Source organism: Eptatretus burgeri, chromosome 9 (assembly GCF_056783735.1).
Source record: "Eptatretus burgeri isolate ZD-2024b chromosome 9, Ebu_testis_v1, whole genome shotgun sequence".
Classification (NCBI taxonomy): domain Eukaryota; kingdom Metazoa; phylum Chordata; class Myxini; order Myxiniformes; family Myxinidae; genus Eptatretus; species Eptatretus burgeri.
In genome coordinates this window covers 63,925,990-63,946,628 of record NC_140969.1, presented here as the reverse complement: position 1 = coordinate 63,946,628, position 20,639 = coordinate 63,925,990, and the positions used below count along the sequence as shown (strand labels likewise).

The following is a 20,639-nucleotide window of genomic DNA, read 5'->3' as shown; positions in this document are numbered from 1 at the left end:
GATGGTTGACTGCGCTCATTGTGTGATTTTTCACAGGTCATGCTTTACAGTTTACACATTGTCTTGTCTGAGTCGTCACGCTATGAGTGTTAGCAGTGAGCCAATCTGAAGTTTCTTGCCAAGCTTGGCAAAACACTTTCCAAATGCTTCACAATGCTGCTGCAAGTCTACGGGGAAGAAACAATGTCATATACACGTGCATTTGAATGGCACTAGAGGTTCAAAGAGGGACGGGAGGAGGTTGAAGAATATTCAGTCTGGAAGACCTTAAACGAGCAGAACGGTGGACACCATTGAGCGTGTGAAGCAGACTGTGCGCGCAGATCGTCGACTCACGGTACGGATGATTGCTGAAGAATTTTCCATCAACAAGGACACTGTCTGGAGCATCATCACTGAAAATCTCGAAATGCGCAATGTGTGCGCAAAGATGGTCCCCAAGCTGTAAGCCGAGGATCAGAAACAGCAAATAGTACAGCAGATAAGCACAATAATTGTGCGTTTTATGAGAAAAGCATGAATTGTCTGACATAGTTGGTGAATACCATAAGGTTTATTTTCAGATGTGGAGCGAAGTCATATTTGACCTCTGAGGACCGTGAGAGGTCAAATCCAAGATGGCCGCCATTCCACCGGGTCTAATATTCATGGAAACTATTTTGAAGGGGACAAGCTGTGATTTCAATATATTTTTTGGAATAAAATTTCTGTGAAGTTGGTCCCGTTACTTTTTAGACAGACCTCGTATATTAAAATGATGCTTTAAACACAATCTGAGGTTAAGTGAGAGTAATTAAACTGGGAGATTCACTGCATTATTCATTGCTTTATCAACATGCATTAATGCTTTTTTTTCCACAAGTTTTCATCATGAGGTTTTAATCTTTTGCCAAGTTTATTTTCATTGCTGGATGCCAATATAATTTGCAGGCTTTTTGAAATGGAGATTGTGTCGTAATGTTTGTAAAATAAAGTGACAGCTTTCCTTGTTATGAACAGAGTGTGAATGCAAAGTAAACAGTCAGGGATAAGTGAAAGAACGCTCAGGGCTTCTGCTTGTCCCAGGACACTGTGATTGAAAGGTTTGGATTTATTGTGTTGTGGAACATCCATTATTAGCAACGCACGCATCAGCAGAAATCTGGCATCAAAAGGGAATCGGCTGAAATGAGATCGGGAGAAAAGCATAAGAGCATTAAGAAACGTAGACATGTAGGCTGGTTTTTACAAGTTGATCGGATGACATTCTTACCAGCAGACATTTGAAAACATAGTTGGACAGCACAACAGGTCGGCAAAGATCGTCCGCTTTGCATTGAATCCTCATCTAAAATGCAATCATTGTTTTGTCTCTCTGACAGGGCCTCACCATCCCGATAAACCAGGCACGGCCAAATCGTAACCTCACCTACACAAGGCGTGAGCCCATTGGGTAAGTAATTCCTTACTGCCAGGTATTCATTTGTGTGTGCACACCAACTTCTTCTTTTCTATGCAGCACATGGCTACAGGTAACATTATTTGCAAGGGTGCAGCTGTGCTGCTGATGCAATTCGCCCTGTAGGTTGGAGCAGGAATTTGGTATTTAGCCAAGTTTCAGGTGATAGCTCACCTACTCTTCTTGGAAACCGTGGAATCTTCAATGTCCTGCAACCAATGCCGACAGATGAGACACCCAATTTAACATCCATCCAAGAGATGGCATGCACATTAATGAATATCCCTGCATGTGAGACAACATGACAGGAGAGCTTGATCAAGATTCAAACCCAGGTATGACAGTTCAGGGGTGAATGTAAAAACACCAAAAATATAATGCATCTCATTGTCTTTGATCAGTCATTATCATTGCCCTTCTTACCTACTGGAAGCATATATATATATATATATATATATATATATATATATATATATATATATATATATATATATATATATATATATATATATATATATATATATATATATATATATATTTTCAGTACCAGTCAAAAGATTGGACACACCTACTCATTCAAGGGTTTTTAACTTTTTTATTACTATTTACTACATTGTAGAACAATATTAAGACATCAAAACTATGAAATAACACATATGGAATTGTGTAGTTACCAAAAAAGTGTTAAACAAATCAAAATATATTTTATATTTTCGATTCTTCAAAGTAACCACCCTTTGCCTTTATGACAAGTTTGCACACTCTTGGCATTCTCTCAAACAGCTTCATTTTTCTTATTTTCTGTGAATTAAGGGTAACATAGCAAGCATCATCAGGGTAACATAGCAAGTTTCCATCCACTTGTGACTGAAACCTTTCGGTTATATCCCAATCACTAAATGACTCCAAAGAATTGATTGATCAACTGTTCTGCATAGACTTCAGCTGGACACATCTCAGACTTGGCCAACATCTAAAATATACACACAGCCTCTGAAGTAAGCACTAAATGCATAATATTATTAAGGAATAGATATCACAAGTTTCCACACTCCGTTCACTCACCCTTCACTTAATATCTGTCCTTTTGAGCACATTTAATTGTTTCTTACTGTGTTCATTTTTTTTGTGTTTTTCTTTTTCTTTTCTTTTCTACCAAAGGTAATCCCCAAGCATAATTCCTGTCGTATAAATATTTTCAAGTATTTGTGTGCTTGTTTGAAACTCCTTCACAGCCATACCGTAGCACCTCGAGCCCCCATATTTTGGATGTACGTACTTCAGAATCTGAACAAAGTTTTAAGCTACCACACGTTGGCCTTGAAGTCCATTCTGAGGCCACTATAAAGTGTATATTGGGATGTGGGGTCAGGCAGTGCTGCTACTAGCCTGCAGGCAAAAGGTATCACGTTCTGAAATCCCTACCTCACCTGGACGGGCAGTGCCGGGTAACATCCCCCCCCAATCCCCACCAACTCTGGACAGCACCAGAGTCCAGAACTTATAACATTAGCAATTGTATAACGGATTACAGATAATGGTTCAATGACCAACTTGGTTACCGTACCCCATTACACTCTAATGTGGCATATATGTGTCTATGGAAGTGAAAAGTGTCAAGAAGTGTCCAACTATAATTCAAGACGTGTCTGTGTTTGGTTGTGTGTTTGTTTGATTTCCATGCACTCCTGAACTGTTGGACAGAATTAGTTGAAAACTGATGGCTGTACTTGGGGGGTGCACGGAGGGGTTTTAGGCGGTACAACATTTCACATTCTTGGGGGTTCAGGGTGGAAGGAGAACCCAAACTTTCTCAAAGTAAATACGGAAGGTATAGTGCTGCTCCAGGTGGGGTGGTTGAAGGGAGTGGGTGAGGGAGCATTATGACAAGTCATAATACAATACCCCAATACAGGACTTTAGAACTGACATATAAATGCTAACGAGGCCTTTCGCACATGCACTGTGTGTGAATTTTCAGTGACTCACTTCTGATAGAATGGGCACTTTTAACCTGCCATTGGCATGAAATCTGTAATTCAAGTCTTTTAATCATAATTTTCAGCATTTAAACGAAAGAGTAACAATTTCAAAATGGTTAACCAATGGTTAACCAACCAACCAAAAATCTAGTACAATTTATCTCTTGCTGCTGGAATCAAACAAACAATATATTTATAACAGCCTTCACAGCTCCTACCTCCAATCCTCACATGATTAATAGCAAGTATTATAATTGTCATAGTGACGTATCATATGTGCGGTAATTCATCTCTGCTAATGCCCTGTTCGATTCCCGCGAACAGAATTCAAAAAGCTTGCCTAGTTTCGGAGATAATTTTTTAGGCGATTTCCATTAGCGGAGATATTTTGACGTCATAACTTTTTTTCTCGGAGGAATTTTCAAAATCGGAGATGGTTAATGTCTGCGCAGGGTATTTTTACATATATACACCATGTTTCAGGAAGTTTCGATGAAAACTGTAGGCTGTGAAACAAAAAAGTTCACAAGAAGAAGATGAAGAACAACAATGTGAGAATGACTTAGAGATCCTTCACGAGGATCTAAAAAAGTTAACTGTACTTCTACCCTGTGCATTTACAAGCCCCAGATATGACCTGCCCATCAGTATTCAAAAGCACCCAAACCAGATAAGGTGTTTCCCTCCAACTCCGTAGTTGTGCAGAGAGACACTCCAGATTTTTCTCAGGTACTTTCCCAAGTATTTTCAGCTTCTTTTAGAAGCTTTGGGAGCTATTTTAGGTAACGAACCCTGTCGTGCATGCAGATAGCAGTTCATATGACCCCGAAGATCGCTGTTTCTTGGGGTTACTGCATATATGTGCCAATCATTCTGGGGTGGATTACATCATTTCAAAATTCCTGTATTCGGGGGTAATTGACCCATCTTTAAGGAGGGGTTCTTTGCTAGTTTAAGTAATTTGCAAGGTTGACATTAAACAGTGTATACTGCAGTTGATTGATCAATAGGGTTTTAACGGTTATCGTATGTAGTCTAACATCTATTTTCCAATCACTTATGTTTACAACTTAGAGATGATGCAATCAAGATGACAATTTTGATGATGATATCTGAAGCAACAATGAAATTAAGATCACTGAGAGATTTGATCAAGCAAGTAATATGAAGAACCTTGGTTGTAGAGGATGGGATTTTTCATTGTCACTAAATTTTGATGCAGATGAGATATCTGCTTCGACACTGCATCAGATCAACTATAACCGCCCACCCGACCCCCACTGCTTCCTACAAATTAACCATCAGGCAGGTGCTGCATATGAAAGAAGAGGAAGCTAATGCATTCCTCATTAATTTTCAACATGATTCATCATCTCTAAATTTATGAGATAGTGAAGACTTCTTTATACTGTGAAGGCCTCAGGTTTGATAAAAGACACCTTTGCCAATAACTTTGCCTTTTGCCTTCAAAAACACAACTTGCATCATTGTAAGTACTTTGTTTTACTGTATTTGGATAGTTCCATGATCATATGTGTACATATGTTTGTTAATTAACTGGAGTTATAAAAATAACCCAACACTGAAAATGTTCATTTTACCAAATAATGTGAATGCCAAACAAGCATACAGACAAGATGCATCGATTAGCAGAAACTTGGTTGAACTTCAGAGGAGATGAGCTTGACTTTGACCTTGGATTGTGTCTTTCCAGTGTGTGTGCGATTGTGATTCCATGGAACTATCCTTTGATGATGCTGGCATGGAAAAGTGCGGCCTGCCTAGCAGCTGGCAACACACTGGTACTGAAGCCAGCCCAGGTAAGTGGTGCTTGTAAATTCATCAATAATGTTTTTACAAGACATTCTAAAGATGATCCTGCATTAAAATAAGTTGTAAGATCAATGCAAATCAGGAAAAAGAGAGAGAGAGAGAGAGATAGATAGATAGATAGATAGATAGATAGATAGATAGATTTGTTTAACAATTTTGGAGAATTAAAAGGGGTTGATGGGAGAGGGGAGGAGAGGAGAGGTGGAGGGAGAATAAGGAGAGAGGAGTGGAGAGACTGACTGACTTGAATTCAAAGTTTTGAGACATTAATGATGAGTGCATTGTTCATAGGCTGACTATATTCTCCAAGGGATTGCGATGCTCCTTGTTAACAAGAAAAATCTTAGCATGGATATGTACTCATTCTATTGGCACAGTCCAGTGCACAACAAGCACCCTTTGTGGGCTGTGGGAACACAATTGAACTTGGAACACATGTAGCAATTATATCAGAGTTGATATGGTTTACAAATGTGAGCACAAAAATTCTAATAGGAGGGAACTGTAGCCCCCTATTAGCGGACATTTTCTTTGTTTATTGTGAGTTTTCATTTATGCAGGAGTTGAGGAAGGAGAAGAAGTTAGGCTAAGCTAAACTGTTATCTTGTACATGTCATTATGTTGATGATATTTGTGTGATTTATGATAAGTTTTTTTGATAGGCTGATTCACAGGATTTATCCAGAAAGCCTAATAGCAGATAAGAGTAGTTGTGATGGCAGTGTAATGGCACACTTCGATGTGTTAGAGTTGGAAATAATTGTTTTAATAAAATGTGTGTCATAAAGTTGACTATTTTAGTTTTCCTGTTTTGAAGACGTTTCCATCCAATAATATACCAGGAAAGATAGGATACAACATGTTTTCATCTCAGTTTATTAGATTTGCTAGAATTTGTTCTGTTAAGGATGATTTTGTGGTTCGTGTGAAGGTGTATTGAACTGTATTCCATCATGTTAGAGAGGGATTATTGTGCTGAGCGTTTTATTCGGTCATGTGAGAAGGTTTTTAGATGCCATTGTAATCTCTAGTTTCAGTTTGGTTGGTTTTCGTATACACAGGTTCTCGTGGCATTGGAAGTTGTGTGAAATAATAATAATATAAATAAAAAATAACGGGAATTTTTTTTTTATTGTTTTTAAAAATGTTTTAATTAATTAATCGAACCGGAAGTGTCATTAGTTTTTACTGGAAAGGGAATTCCATTATAAATAGAGGGCCTGTGTATTGATTTGTGTGCTTGTGGATTCCTGTGTGCATTCTGTGGTGGTAAGGTACTGGTATTTCTGGAGTGTGTGTGTGTGTGTGTGTGTGTGTGTGTGTGGTTTATTTTTGTCCTCATCTCCCTTTCTTTATTTTTCTTTGTTTATGGAGGGTTGAATCTTGAAAATAGTTTTTGTAGGTTTCACCTGGTTGCACCTTGATGGGTTTGCAGGTGGAGGAGTGGCAGCCAAAATCAGAATTATATCCAGGTTCCTCCTGATGACTCAATCTTTGTCAATTTGGGTTCCTCCTGGTACTTCAATGCTGTATTTGGTTAGTCATTTGATTAGGTTTCAGTAATTTGTGTACCTTGGAGAGAAGAATGGACATTGCCATAAAAAGCGCACTTGGCAGACTATGGAAACATCTACAAATGGATATTTCAAATCTCATTCAGCTCAGCCTGCCACCACACTCATTTTAAAATTGTCGTGGTGATGGTGAAATATTGCTTTGAGCCAATTTCAGTTATCTCTGGGAAAAATAAATGGATTAATGAAAGTAAAATTATTGGGGCAATATCACACACTCACTGGATCTTTGCATACGCCTTATGGATTCAAAAGACTGAATAAAAGACATCTTCAAATGATGCAGATTTGCCGGGGACCACATGCAGAATGATTATATTTTGAATCTGAAAACTTTGCATGGAGCTGTGAATTATCCATGACTAGCTGTTTACCCATCCTATGGGTGGGTTTTGAAAGTTCAACTTCAATTGAAATGAATAACTAATAATTTATTTGATTACAATAATGAAGTAATAAGCACAACCATGGCAGAGGCAATAATCACATGTAGTACTTAATAGACACAAATACACTCACAATGCCCATTGCAATATTTGAATGATCCGCACAGCCAGAAATGATAAGCTTATTTGTTGATAGCATAATTCAGTGACCATTTCCATGTACACTCACAGGTGAGAGATGTGGGTGGGTCTTTATTATTTATATATTGACTGCTTTTGATGTTTACACATGGTACATGCTTGGGAGCCTCATTGGTATGCATTGCTGTCTGCGCTGCGGCTGATGATTCGCCAATAAAAGATGAAACTGGTCCGGCAGCTGAGGGGGTGTGTTGCATTGGGATTCCCATGTATGTACTATTTGTGAATGTCTTTATCGCTGTGGAGAAACTGTGGGAAGGGTTTCAAAACAACAAAGTGCTTACCTTGCGTAGGCCTTCTTGGTTTCTTTATGCAGATTATTCAACGAGAAAAGCATGGGAGGTGTTAATTAACCTCCGCCATCAAATATGGACAGAGGTTACTGTTTTCACCCCTGTCTGTTTGTTTGTTTGTTTACAGTATTACGGAAAAACTCCTCAACGGATTTCGATGAAACTTGGTGGGGGGATTAGGTATGGTCCAAGGATAATGCCATTAGATTTTGGACTTGGTCCAAAGTCCAATATGGCCGCTATGGTGGCCATTTTGAAAAAATATTTGAATTTTTGTTTTTGCATTTCTACATGTTTTAAGTGATTTACAACCCCCAAAAAAAAAATTGTTAGAGAAAAAAAAAATTTGCAACTTTTTTCAAAAAAATTTCGTTTTATTTGAAAAATATTTGATTTTTTTTTTTTGCATTTCTACATGTTTTAAGTGATTTTCAACCCCCCCCCCAAAAAAATTGTTAGAGAAAAAAAAAACCAGAAAATTTTGCAACTTTTTTTTCAACAAAATTTTGATTTTTTTTTTTTTTGCATTTCTACATGTTATAAGTGATTTCCAACAAAAAACATGCCAAAATTATAATTGCGGCTGATTTTGGAACTTCAGGTGGATATACCCATGTAAAATCAATTTCTGTCTCAAGGAATCTAATTATGACGAATTAATTGAGTATGTAAAAGTTAAAAGTAAAAGGGAAAGTTGCAAACTATAACTCTGTGAGCACTGTTGACGTCAAATTGAATGAATAGGATATCAGGTTCACTTGAGTGACCTAGCAGTATTGGCGGCGGAGGTTTTGCACTTTCGTGAGTGCTCCCCCTCTAGTTTAGTAATATAATCCTAGCCACCCAGGTTTAGTTAATTAGGTGACAGCTGATTGGCTATTCCCTCTATTCACAGGTGAGAGATGTGGGTGGATTTTTCATATATATATGATTGACCCCTCCTACACTCCAGCCCAAGTAGCTGCAAAAGCAACCCAAGAAGACTGACACAAGTGAAGTGCAAATGCTGTTTCGAACGCTTCCCAGAGTTCCTCAACAACTTTAAACACGTTCACACACAGTACACACATGAGAATTCCAATGTGATACACCCCCTCAACTACTGGACCAATTTCATCACTTATTGGCGAATCATTAACGATAGCGTAGACAGCAATGCATACCAATGAGGCTCCCAAGCAGGTACAATGCGCAAATGTCAAAAGCAGTCAATATATAAATAAAGACCCACCCACATTTCTCACCTGTGAATGGAGGGAATAGACAATCAGCTCTCACCTAATCAACGACACCCAGGTGGCTCGTATTATATAACTTATTGTCCCCTCCCACACTCCTCCAGCCCAAGTAGCTGCATAAATCAACCCAAGAAGACTTACACAAGGTAAGTGCTGACGCAGTTTCGAACACTTCCCAGAGACAGCTGATTTGGGTGGGTCTTTCTTTATTCATATATTGACTGCTGTTGATGTTTGCATGTGGTATCTGCTTGGGAGCCTCATTGGTATACATTGCTGTTGACGCTATCGCTGATGATTTGCCAATAAGTGATGAAACCAGCCCGGTAGCTGAGGGGGTGTATCGCATTGGGATTCTCATGCGTGTATGATGTGTGAATGTCTTTATAGTTTTTGACGAACTCTGGGAAGGGTTTGAAATGGCAAAGCGCTTACCTTGTGTAAGTCTCCTTGGGTTGCTTTATGCAGCTACTTGGGCTTGAGGAGTGTGGGAGGGGTCAATAATTTATAAAATCCCAGCCACCTGGTGTAGTCAATGGTGAGAGCTGAATGGCTATTCCCTCCATTCACAAGTGAGAGATGTGGTTGGGTCTTTCTATGTGTATATATGTATATACAGTATATGCATACAAGCAAACACGACATCGTATTGACCAAAGCTTTTCTTGCTGCACTCTTCAGGGTAAAAATCGCAGCAAGTGAAGGAGGAAGTGAAGGTGTGTGTTTATGTACGCAAGTCTCAATAAGGTAGACACTGATTGGTTCAACCGCAATGACGTCACGGTTAATCCGAATACCCATTGGTCGGCTCATCATCTTCACCTTGAGCTCCCATTGGCTGGAGCAGAGTTCGTCGATGATTGACGTTTGCAACCACATCCTGGAGAGAGGGGGGATGGGTTTCCCCTAAGGTCCATTCACCATTTGTTACCGTACTTCCCTTGATCTTTCCATGCTGAAAGAGACACAGAGTTCGTACAAATTCCTTTTGACGACATAATATTGGATCGGTGGTAAGGATGAAGGTTGCTTACAACATACGAAAATGAAATGAGCTCCGACCTAGGCTCAATATCCTTCATCAAATCTTCATAAATCAGACTTTTTCCACCTTTATTTGCACAATTTAATTTGAGGCTAAAAGGCAACAAAAGGTGAAAATTTTGAAAAGGGAGTGTCCACTTTCTCTAGGCACTGGGTATATTTATATATATTTATATATATATTTATATATATATATATATATATATATATATATATATATATACATATATATATATATATATATATATATATATATATATATATATATATATATATATATATATATACACACACATATATGTGTATATGTATATGTTTTTATGAAAATATACATATATATATATGTGTATATATATATATATATATATATATATATATATATATATATATATATATATATATATATATATATATATATATATATATATATATATATATATATATATATATACGATATTATATTTATTTATTTTGAGTTCTCCAAACCTTAATTTGAGCAAATAATTACTTGACGTGTTTATTAGCAACACGGAGTAACCGTGCATCCACTGACCTTTCTCCAAAGTAAACAAAAACTCCAAACCCCTTTGACAACCATGCAAAAAGCGGGTGGGCACAGCTGGACCCACCAATAAATGCCATTCTGGAACCATTCTGGACATTCAAATTTATTTTTGGTGCTTTAAATCAACCGAACCCTAAATCAAACCAAACTTAAACACCAAATCAAACTGTCAAACCAAATCGAACCAAAGGTTGGTACATTAAATACTTAACCTTAACCCATCAAGGTGCAAGGGTGCCCCAAATACTTAACCTTCTCTTGCACCAACTGCAGCTTGTCTTTGTTTACTTTATGGCCTTTCTTTGCCAGGCCCTGGAGCAGCTGCAGCGTATCCATTTTACACGCTTCCTTATTTGGGGAACAGATCAGCAAATCATCCACATATTGGAGCAGCACTGAATTTCCTCTAAATACTACATCATCTCGGTCCTTATGCAATGCACGCAAGAACAATGTAGGGCTATCAGCAAAGCCCTGCGGCAGGACCGTCCATGTATATTGGCGGCCATTATACGTAAAGGCAAACAAATTGCGATTTCTTTGCTCTCGGGACCAGAAAAAAACGCGGAACACAAATAAATTATGGTGAAATGGGTGGAGTTTGCGGGGATAGATGTTATCAGCACCTCTGTACTAGGTACCACTGGGTGAACACTTTGGATCACCTCATTTACCTCTCGCAGGTCTTGAACAAATCATCACTTATCCTTCTGTGGCTTTTTAACCGGCAATATTGGTGTGTTACACGGACTTGAAGTTTCCACAATTATCCCTAGTTCTTTCAGTGATTTAATCACTGGTGCTATGCCGGCTTCCACCTCCTTTTGGAGAGGATATTGGCATACATTTGGCCAACGTGCTCCAGGTTTGAGTTTGACCACTAAGTGTGCTGCCCCGATGATGTGACCCACGTCATTACCATGCCGGGTCCACAATTCTTGCGGAACCTCTTCTAGCAGGCTTTCTGAATCCTTCATCTCACTTACCGTTCTCGTAAGCATCTCACGTTTGGGAGGCAATTCAATTTCCTCTACCATCCCTTGTAGAACCTGTTTCTTTAAATCACAGATCCACCCTTCGTTATTCACCAATCTATGCACTTGCCAATGTAACAGAGTTGCAGAGCAGTCCACCACTGCTCCCTGCAGGCGATGAACCATGAAGCCTAAATCTTTTGGGGATATCCCATCACTGTAGTTATTGTTATGTGTGAGGTTACCTCCGACGGATACTTCGTCAGTTGCCTCTGATCATCTGTGGGCTCAACTTCCACTGCAATGCCTTCTTTCCCAATCATTAAATGGCAGACAGACAACTTATCACACTTTCCCAAATGTGGAGCTATCTTCTTTGCAAATTCAACATAATTTCCTGTCACATCGTCGTAAATTGTACATTGTGGAGGATCATAATAAGTGCATGTCGTTACCTGTGCATTCTCGAGCCAAGTTCGCATGCTTTCGCTCTCTCCCAAGATCGCATCTAGGCACTTTAAAACATCACTAATCGGCTGTCTCGGCAACCTCCACCAATAAGCGACCGGGTGCGGTGTCATTAAAACCATCATTGCTAATTGTGCTTTCTTTGGGGGGATGTCAATAAACACCCCTTTCTCTGTGCATGCTATTGTGCATCCTAACTTACATCGCAAGTCTCGACCTAACAAGTTTACTGGCGTGGTGGTTGTGAGAAGGAATACATGTTTCTCCTGCAATGGTCCACATCTTACCTGCAATGGTGCTGTTGTATCTAATGTTTGAATCCTACCCCCTAAACCCACAACCTGTGCACTATTTCCAGATTTCTCAACTCCTGGCAGTTCTTTAACTACAATTATTGTGGAACCATTGCCCCCCGTATCAACCAGGAAAGAAAGCTCCTTGCCTGAGACGTTCAGAGTATAGGTCGGCTCCTCTGTCGGGCTCAATGTCAGCATTGCTCCTTCCTTCGAGGGTCCACTCTCATCCTGTCAATACCTTCGTGAGTTAGCAGGTGGGGGGGGGCCTGGTTCCCGTCTTCTGTTGGGACAATTTTGTTTCCAATGCCCTCTCTTCCCACACGCAAAACAAGCATCTTGTGGGGAATGGTCCCTTTTACCTCTTCTTTCCTGATCCTTATTTTGCAATCTATTCTGGGGTCTCCAATCCGACCATTTGCGCAGTCTTGGGGGTCGCCTTCCCCTTTCGAGTAAGGAATGCCATCGACCCTCATCCTCTCCCGAATCAGATTCCTCTTCCTCATCTAAAATTGCAGGCCCCCGGGAACGGAAAGGGGGAGGGGGGCTCGTGACTCTCCTGCCTTATCTCGCAATATCATCTGAAACACTTCTTCCTTAATTTTTACCTCCTTCCCTTCCTTTTCCTCATGTCTGGCTACACATTGATCAGCCACAGTGCAAATAGCTGTGGGAGGGAGGGCCTGCCAACCTAGCATCACATATTTTGATTGCTTTTTCAGTGGTGGGCGCAAACCCTCCATTGGGAAATTAGTCAACAAGCAATCAGGAATTTCTGCCTCTGTTGGAATTCCCCCATGCGCTAAGAACCCTTGTATTAGGCGATGTTTAAAATCCCCCACTCTTTCTCCCGCCCTTTGCTGAATGTCAGACACTTTATTCCCATCCAAGGTTGTGGGTCTGAGAGCAGTCTGGATAGCATTATATAGTCTATCTCTAGCTCCCCGTCTATTCTCGTCTGTCCACTCCACCCCTTCCTCGGCTGGCCACTCCGCTTCTCTCCTAGTCTCTCTCCACACTGTAGGCGAGAGAATTGCATGACACAAAATGCCAATATCGCAGTGTGTACATTGGTGTGTTTCTACCCATTGGGAAATCAAATCATGAATCGTCTGCGGTTCATTTTTACATTCCAAAATTCTGTCACGCATTGATCTCAGTTCATGTTCTTTAAACGGTTGATATACCATGACAGCGGCTTGTGCATCTCGCCCTCTTCTACCTTGCGCAGCTGGTACTGCTGGCATACCTGGAACAATTTCTCGCACAGGATAAATAGGGGTGGGGGGCACTGCTCCTTGAGTTATTTTACTTTCCCCAACACACATGTCGTCACAAGCCTTATCTGGGATCTTAGGATATATAGACTTATACGGCCGCCCAGATGACGGGTCGAACTGCTGAGACTGTGCAGCTGACTGAGGTAGTCCCAGCGGTTGATATGCCGGGGGTTGGGGGTGTCGATGGTACTGTATTGGTGTTAGAGTACCCCTGCCTCGATACTGCAGACACCGGGACAGATGATGAGCCATGTCCTGTTATCTGGCTCAGTTCCGGCGTTGATGCTCCCGCATCCTTAGCTTGCCGCTCCGCACCTTCTAATTGACCCTGAAGCTTCAGCACCTTACCCGCCAAGGTTGCTTGCTTGGCTGCGCTTGATCTTCTAATTGCTTCCTCTTGCCATAACCCAAATCCCAGCCAATTCACTGGCGTTTTCTTACTGGATAGTCTATGACGTCTTAGCAACTCTTCCCGCAGATTCTGCACTACTGGGAGGTCAAACAACCCGCCCTCTGGCCACAGTGAGCTATCCACTTTTCATTTTACCCAGCAATCATTCTGTTCCACCGCTACCATGCCATGTAATTTAAACATACTAGTGCATGCCCGTAGGTGCGTGCCCGTACGTGCGTGGCCGTACGTGCAAACAAACAAAAAAAACTTTCAAACCGCGTGCCAGAAACAACAACCACACAGGCCGTTCCTTCGCTCTCACGTGCCCGTACGTGCGTGGCCGTACGTGCATGGCCGTACGTGGGAGAAAAAAAAGAAAAGAACAAATACTTTAAAACCGCTTGCCAGAAATAACCACACAGGCCGTTCCTTCACTCTCGCATGCCCGTACGTGCGTGGCCGTACGTGCAAAAAAAAAAAAAACTCAAACCGCGAGCCAGAAACAACAACACAGGCCATTCCTTCGCTCTCGTAAACGACGACTGGATTGGGGCATTGTGTTTATCTATAAATGCGCATAAGAAATTGAGAAATTATTAGAATACATTAAGTCATCATCTGGAAGTATCATCCGGAATCACAACAAAAAGTTGTGCATTTGATGTTTGGAATTGGAAACAGCGATGTTGTTTATGAAGAGGTGCTAACGAGATAAAGGTGTGTACAATGTACATGGAGACAATTTTTATTTTTATTTATTTATTGAAGAAAAATTGTTCTGAAAATAATTTATTAAAAAAAGTGCACAACTTCTTTTTGTTTCCAATTGTCAAAACGGTCTGGCCTTTGGAAGTGTTAAGGAATTCAGCTTCACACAACATGTTTGCCAACGAAATACATCTCATTTTGGTGGTAAAAACGATTCACAACGACGGGTTTCCTTACTCATTGCTCTGCAGTCTGCATTCAACCCCTTCATTTGTCATCTCATTGACCTCATTTCATCGATCTATAATTCCAGCAATCTGTGTGTGTCTGTCTGTGTCTCTGTCTGTGTGTGTGTGTGTGTCTGTCTGTGTGTCTGTGTCTGTGTGTCTGTGACCGCTGTTTCCCGACAACCACTGGTCCGATCTAATTGAAACTTGCCAGCTAGATTGCTGGGGACCTGAGTATGTGCCTTTTCAAGATTTGATATTAATCGGACGAGTGATTCCCAAGTTATGGCCATTTATTTACCAACCAATGACAGGACATGTGCTGCGTAGGCGTGGCCAATGCGCCATTTAGTTACCAATCACAGGACACGTTACTGCGTAGGCGTGGCTGCGTAGGCCGGTGCGCGGCCGGCCGACGATGACGTCACGTGCCGTGCCGGTTACCTTGGGGATCGATCAGTGCCTTAGTTACCGTGGTGTAGGAGTGCCAATGGTAAATGGCAGCGAATGTCATGGCAAGCAAAGACAGGGAGGTAAACTTGATTTTAATTTTGATTTTAATTAACTATGTGTGTAAGTATCACAGCAGTTGTTACTTCAATGTAAGCGATAATTCGTGGAATGCATGTGAACATTCCGTACGGGCACGCACTACTTTCGGATGATGACTTAATGTATTCAAATAATTTCTCGATTTCTTATGCGCATTTATAGATAAACACAATGCCCCAATCTAGTCGTCATTTACGAGAGCGAAGGAACGGCCTGTGTTGTTTCTGGCTCGCGGTTTGAAAGTTTTTTTTTTTTTTAGGGGGAGGGGGGTTTGCACGTACGGGTACGCAAGGGCGAAGGAATGGCCTGTGTGATTGTTTCTGGCTCGCGGTTTGAAAGTTTTTTATTTTTATTTTTTGGTTTGCACATACGGCCACGCGAGAGCGGAGGAACAGCCTGTGTTGTTGTTTCTGGCTCGCGGTTTGAAAGTTTTTTTTATTGTTTTTGCACGTACGGCCATGCACATACGGGCACGCGAGAGCGAAGGAACGGCCTGTGTGGTTGTTTCTGGCAAGCGGTTTTAAAGTATTTGTTCTTTTCTTTTTTTTTCCCCACGTACAGCCATGCATGTACGGCCACACACGTACGGGCACGTGAGAGCGAAGGAACGGCCTGTGTGGTTGTTGTTTCTGGCATGCGGTTTGAAAGTTTTTTTTGTTTGTTTGCACGTACGGGCACGCACCTACGGGCATGCACTAGTATTTTAAATAACTGCAGGCGAAGTGAATTGACTTGGGAAGAAACACAGCTTTTAAGAAAAAGGTACAAATCCCAACATTACCAACAAACATCAATTTAATGTAATGGTTTGAGACACTGGGAATGATTGTGACTTGTGTTTGAAATGTGGTGGGGGTGGTGGGGATGGGGTGTTGGTGGGGGGCGGGGGGATGAATGTTTGGGGATGAATTTTAAATGAGTGAGATTTCCTTTGTTCTAGGTTTAAGCACCATCATCATAATCAGCATACTGAAAGGAACAATCACCACAATTGGCAACCCCAAAGTAAGAGATCCATTACATATTCCATCATGTCAAATGAAAGTCCTCCTTTCGTCGCACCTCCCGTCACAGCTGTTAACTTGAAGCTACCTCCATTTAGGGCAAATTATCCCACCATATGGTTGGCTCCTGTTGGTCTGCAGTTTCTAACCCAAGGAATCACAGCACAGGAGACCAAATTTGCATATATCGTGGCTTATCTTCAGCCAGAGATAGCACAAGAGGTGCAGAGCATTCTCATTGAGCCACCCACTGAAAGGCCGTATAACTCCAGCTCGTTCGCTGCACATTCGCATCATTGCAAAAACTCTTGCATCAACTTCTTTATTCGGAGGAGCTGGGAGATCGTAAGCCTTTTCAATTGCTAGGATGATGAGACATTTGTTAGGTGAGATTAATTTGGAGAATAATGTACTCAAGCAGCTTTTTCTCCAACAATTGCCAATCAATGCTCAGTGTATCCTTGTTTGAAGTAGCGATTCAGTGAATATTGAGCAACTCGCTGATAAGATCACCGAAGTTGCTACCCCACCCATTTTCTCCATTGGTATAGTCACATTCCAGTTAGCCTGTGACATGCAATGGCTTAGAACCCAAACGGACCAGCTAACTGCATAAGTGCAGGCTTTTACATGTCATCTTAAGGAGGAGCATGGTCGTAGATGGACCCACAGCAATATGCAGGAGACCGACACACAACAATGTCATAGTCCTGGTGCACAGCAACATGCAGAGGGGGCACGTGTTGGTATCATTGGCAATTTGGCATGCACATACACAAGTGTGTTCAGCCTTGCAGTTTCACAGTCGAGAAATGCCACAACCAGCGATTAGCAACAATGAGTCGGTCTGGCAACCAACAACCAAGTTGCTTATTTTTCATCAGTGACAAGAACACTGGCACCCAATTTTTGGTTGACACTGTAGCTGAGGTCAACGTTTTACCCCCAGCGGTTATGGACAAACATAAGCCATCTGCATTTGCTCTTGAAGCTGTTAACAAATCCACCATTTCCATGTCTTGGCAATGATTGATAACCCTCAATCTTGGCCTGAATCTTGTTTACCGATGGATATTTATCATTGCTGATGTACCCATCCCTATTATCGGAGCCGATTTCTTGAAGTATTTTGGATTGTTGGTGGATGTGAAAAACCAAAATCTCCTCGACTCTACCACACATCTTTGTGTCAAAGGTATCACTGTGCATGTGCCTTCTGTCAGTTCAATGTTTGTCAGGTACGACCACATGGCCAGTTATGATGCCATCCTTCAACAATGCCCAGAAATAACTTGGCCAACCTACAGTGAAGCAGCCGTCAAACACTTCACTACTCACCACATTGACATGCATGGCCCTCCAGTTGTAGATCGACCACATCGCCTAGCTGTTGATCGTTATGCAATTGCTAAAGTGAAGTTTGACCATTTGCTTGAGTTGGATATCATTCAACCTTTAAGCAGCAACTGGTCCTCGCCTTTACATATGGTTCAGAAGAAGACGTCTGGCAATTGGTGGCCCTGTGGTGATTACTGCGCACTGAACAGGAACACACAGTACCAGACTGTTACCCTGTACCACACCTGCAGGATTTTATGTCTTGACTCTGGGGAAAGCAATTTTTCTCCAAGCTTGAGTGAGTGAGAGTGTATCATCAGATTTCAGTCAAACCGACTGATGTACACAAGACAGCCATTACCACTCCTTTTGGCCTTTTCGAGTTTGTGCGCATGCCCTTTGGGTTACGTAATGCAGCATAAGCTGTTCAGCACTTGATTGATGAGGTGATCCAGAGTTTGCCTTTCGTTTATGCCTACATTGATTATCTTCTCATAGCCAGACGATCAAAGAGCATGAACAGCATTTGCAGCTCGTATTCATTTGCTTATCGCAGTACGACATCATAAATCCTGCCAAATGTCAGTTTTGGGTGTCCTCATTATGGTTTTGGGGGCAATTGATCAACGAGCATGGTGTCTATCAACTGGCCGACAAGGTCAAAGGCGATCCAGGATTCTTTGCAGCCAGCATCAGTGTGCAAGCTACGGGAGTTTCCTCGCATGGTGAATTTCTACAGGAGATTCACTCCAAACTGCGCACACCCTTCATCCACTAACTGACCTCCTCACACGACATGGGAAGAAGCCAAAAAGACTTCTGGTTTGGTCTGATGAATGTGCTGCTGCTTTTACTGCAGTGAAGTCTTCACTTGCAGAGGCCACAATGCTTGCCCATCCTAAGTCAGATGCACCACTATGTATCATGGTGGATGCGTCAGTTGGTGGCATATTCAAACAGCATGTATAAGGAAAGTGGGATCCCATTTCCTTATTTTCCAAAAGGTTGCAGCCAACAGAGACAAGGTACAGCACCTTTAGTCATGAGTTGCTGGCAGTTCAGACGGGCCATACTTGATGCTCTGCACAATCTATCTCACCCTGGTATCAGGGCAATGCAGCACCTTGTAACTCAATGTTTTGTCTGGTGTGCCATGAACCGCGATGATTGGTCCAGAGTCTGTTTACAGTGTCATTGGGCGAAAATACATCATCACACTGTAACACCATTAGGCATCTTTGCATCTCCTGATGCCGTTTTGGTCATGTGCACATTGATTTAGTCAGTCCTTTTCCACCATCTGGTGGTAACACATCTGCTCATGGGCGTTCACTGTTTCACCAAGTGGCCAGAAGCTATTCCAACACCGAACATATCGGTGGAGAACGTGGGTTGGTAGTTTCCATTTCCAGATGGGTTACAGTGTTTGGTGCCACATCTATTATCACCACTGACAGAGGATGACAATCCACACTTTTCAAAACGCTGACCGTGTTACTTGGAAGTAAATGCACCGGAACTATTTCTTACCATCCCACTGAAAACGGGCTTGTTGAACGGTTCCATCGACAGCTTAAGTCCTCCCTCAGAGCACAAGCAGATCCCTCTCGCTGGATGGAAAACCTAACAGGAGTGCTTTTGGGCATTCCTGCTACAGTAAGAGCTGATCTGGGTTGCAGCGCAGCTGAGTTGGTTTTTGGATCAACACTTTGCCTTCCTGGGCAGTTTGTTGCTCTGACAAACATACACACCAATTATGTGGACAGATTGTGACGGACAATGCGTGAGTTGCATTACATCCCCACCAGAGTTCCACGCATCTGCCCGAAGATCTTTTGTCTTGTACCCATGTTTTTGTATGTGACGACACTGTCAGGGCTTCTCTGCAACCTCCCTACCGGGGGCCCCTTCCGAGTCATTGCCAGGAAGGACAAGTACTCATCCTTGATTTTAATGAGAAGTCTGAAACTGTTAGTTGAAACAAATTGAAGGCTGCCGACATGGATAAAAAGTCTGATGCATCTCATCCTACTGCTATAGCAGAACAAACTTCAGCTACATCGACTCCCACTGTTTCTGTGAGCCCACACACAAAAGCACCGAGTTCAGCCCCATGGACATCTGCATCAGCCCCTTTGCCACCAACAAGTACATCAAACGTGAGGAAAACTCATTCTGGCAGACATGTCCATTGGCCTAAGAGATTTGTGCAAGTATTAAATTATGGCTGATGTCTACGTCTACATCATTATCGACCGTCTCTTTGGTCATCAATCAAGGGGGGAGCTAGTGTAGTGGCTTATTAATTTTTATTTACTCATTAATTCATTAATTCTCTTGTATTTTGCTAATACTTGTAATAAAGCAAACATGTGAACTCGAGTAGCCAATCAGTTGCATCTTCCCAGAGAGCTAATCAATGCAGGGGATGCTGGAAAGCCAAGAAAGCTCCTCATTATGACATGTTATAAGCTCGCGCGCCTTTACTTACAAGCATTTTCTCATCATTCACGAGTCACGCAACACGTCATTATTTAATAGTGATTTTTCTTTTGTTCGACATGACCAAGACGATTGAGCGAAGTGGATTTCGTTTGTTTGGCTAAATAACCATGACGACAATGAATGAGTCTCTTCTGCTTGCGATCTTTGATGCAATTTTAAAGCCGCAGCGGCTCAACACCAATAAATTCTTCCTTCTTCACCAACTGCTGGAGAGATGACAAAGGAGTAATCATCAGCCGGAATTTATTTACAACACGTCATTGCATTTTAAATGCGAGTGAGATTTCTTTTGTTCTGGTTTCAGTACCATCATCATAACCAGCACACTGAAAGGAATAATCA

At 41.6% G+C, this 20,639-nt stretch overlaps 1 protein-coding gene across 1 annotated transcript in view; it reads left to right on the top strand.

The window, feature by feature from the left end:
- LOC147020217 (mitochondrial 10-formyltetrahydrofolate dehydrogenase-like) overlaps positions 1-20,639 on the top strand; it is a 271,323-nt gene that overhangs the window by 212,856 nt on the left and 37,828 nt on the right. The window contains exons 14-15 of the mRNA XM_085893782.1: positions 1,362-1,432; positions 5,135-5,240. Coding sequence (XP_085749908.1) covers positions 1,362-1,432; positions 5,135-5,240 — 177 coding nt within the window. The remainder of the gene's footprint in view (positions 1-1,361; positions 1,433-5,134; positions 5,241-20,639) is intronic.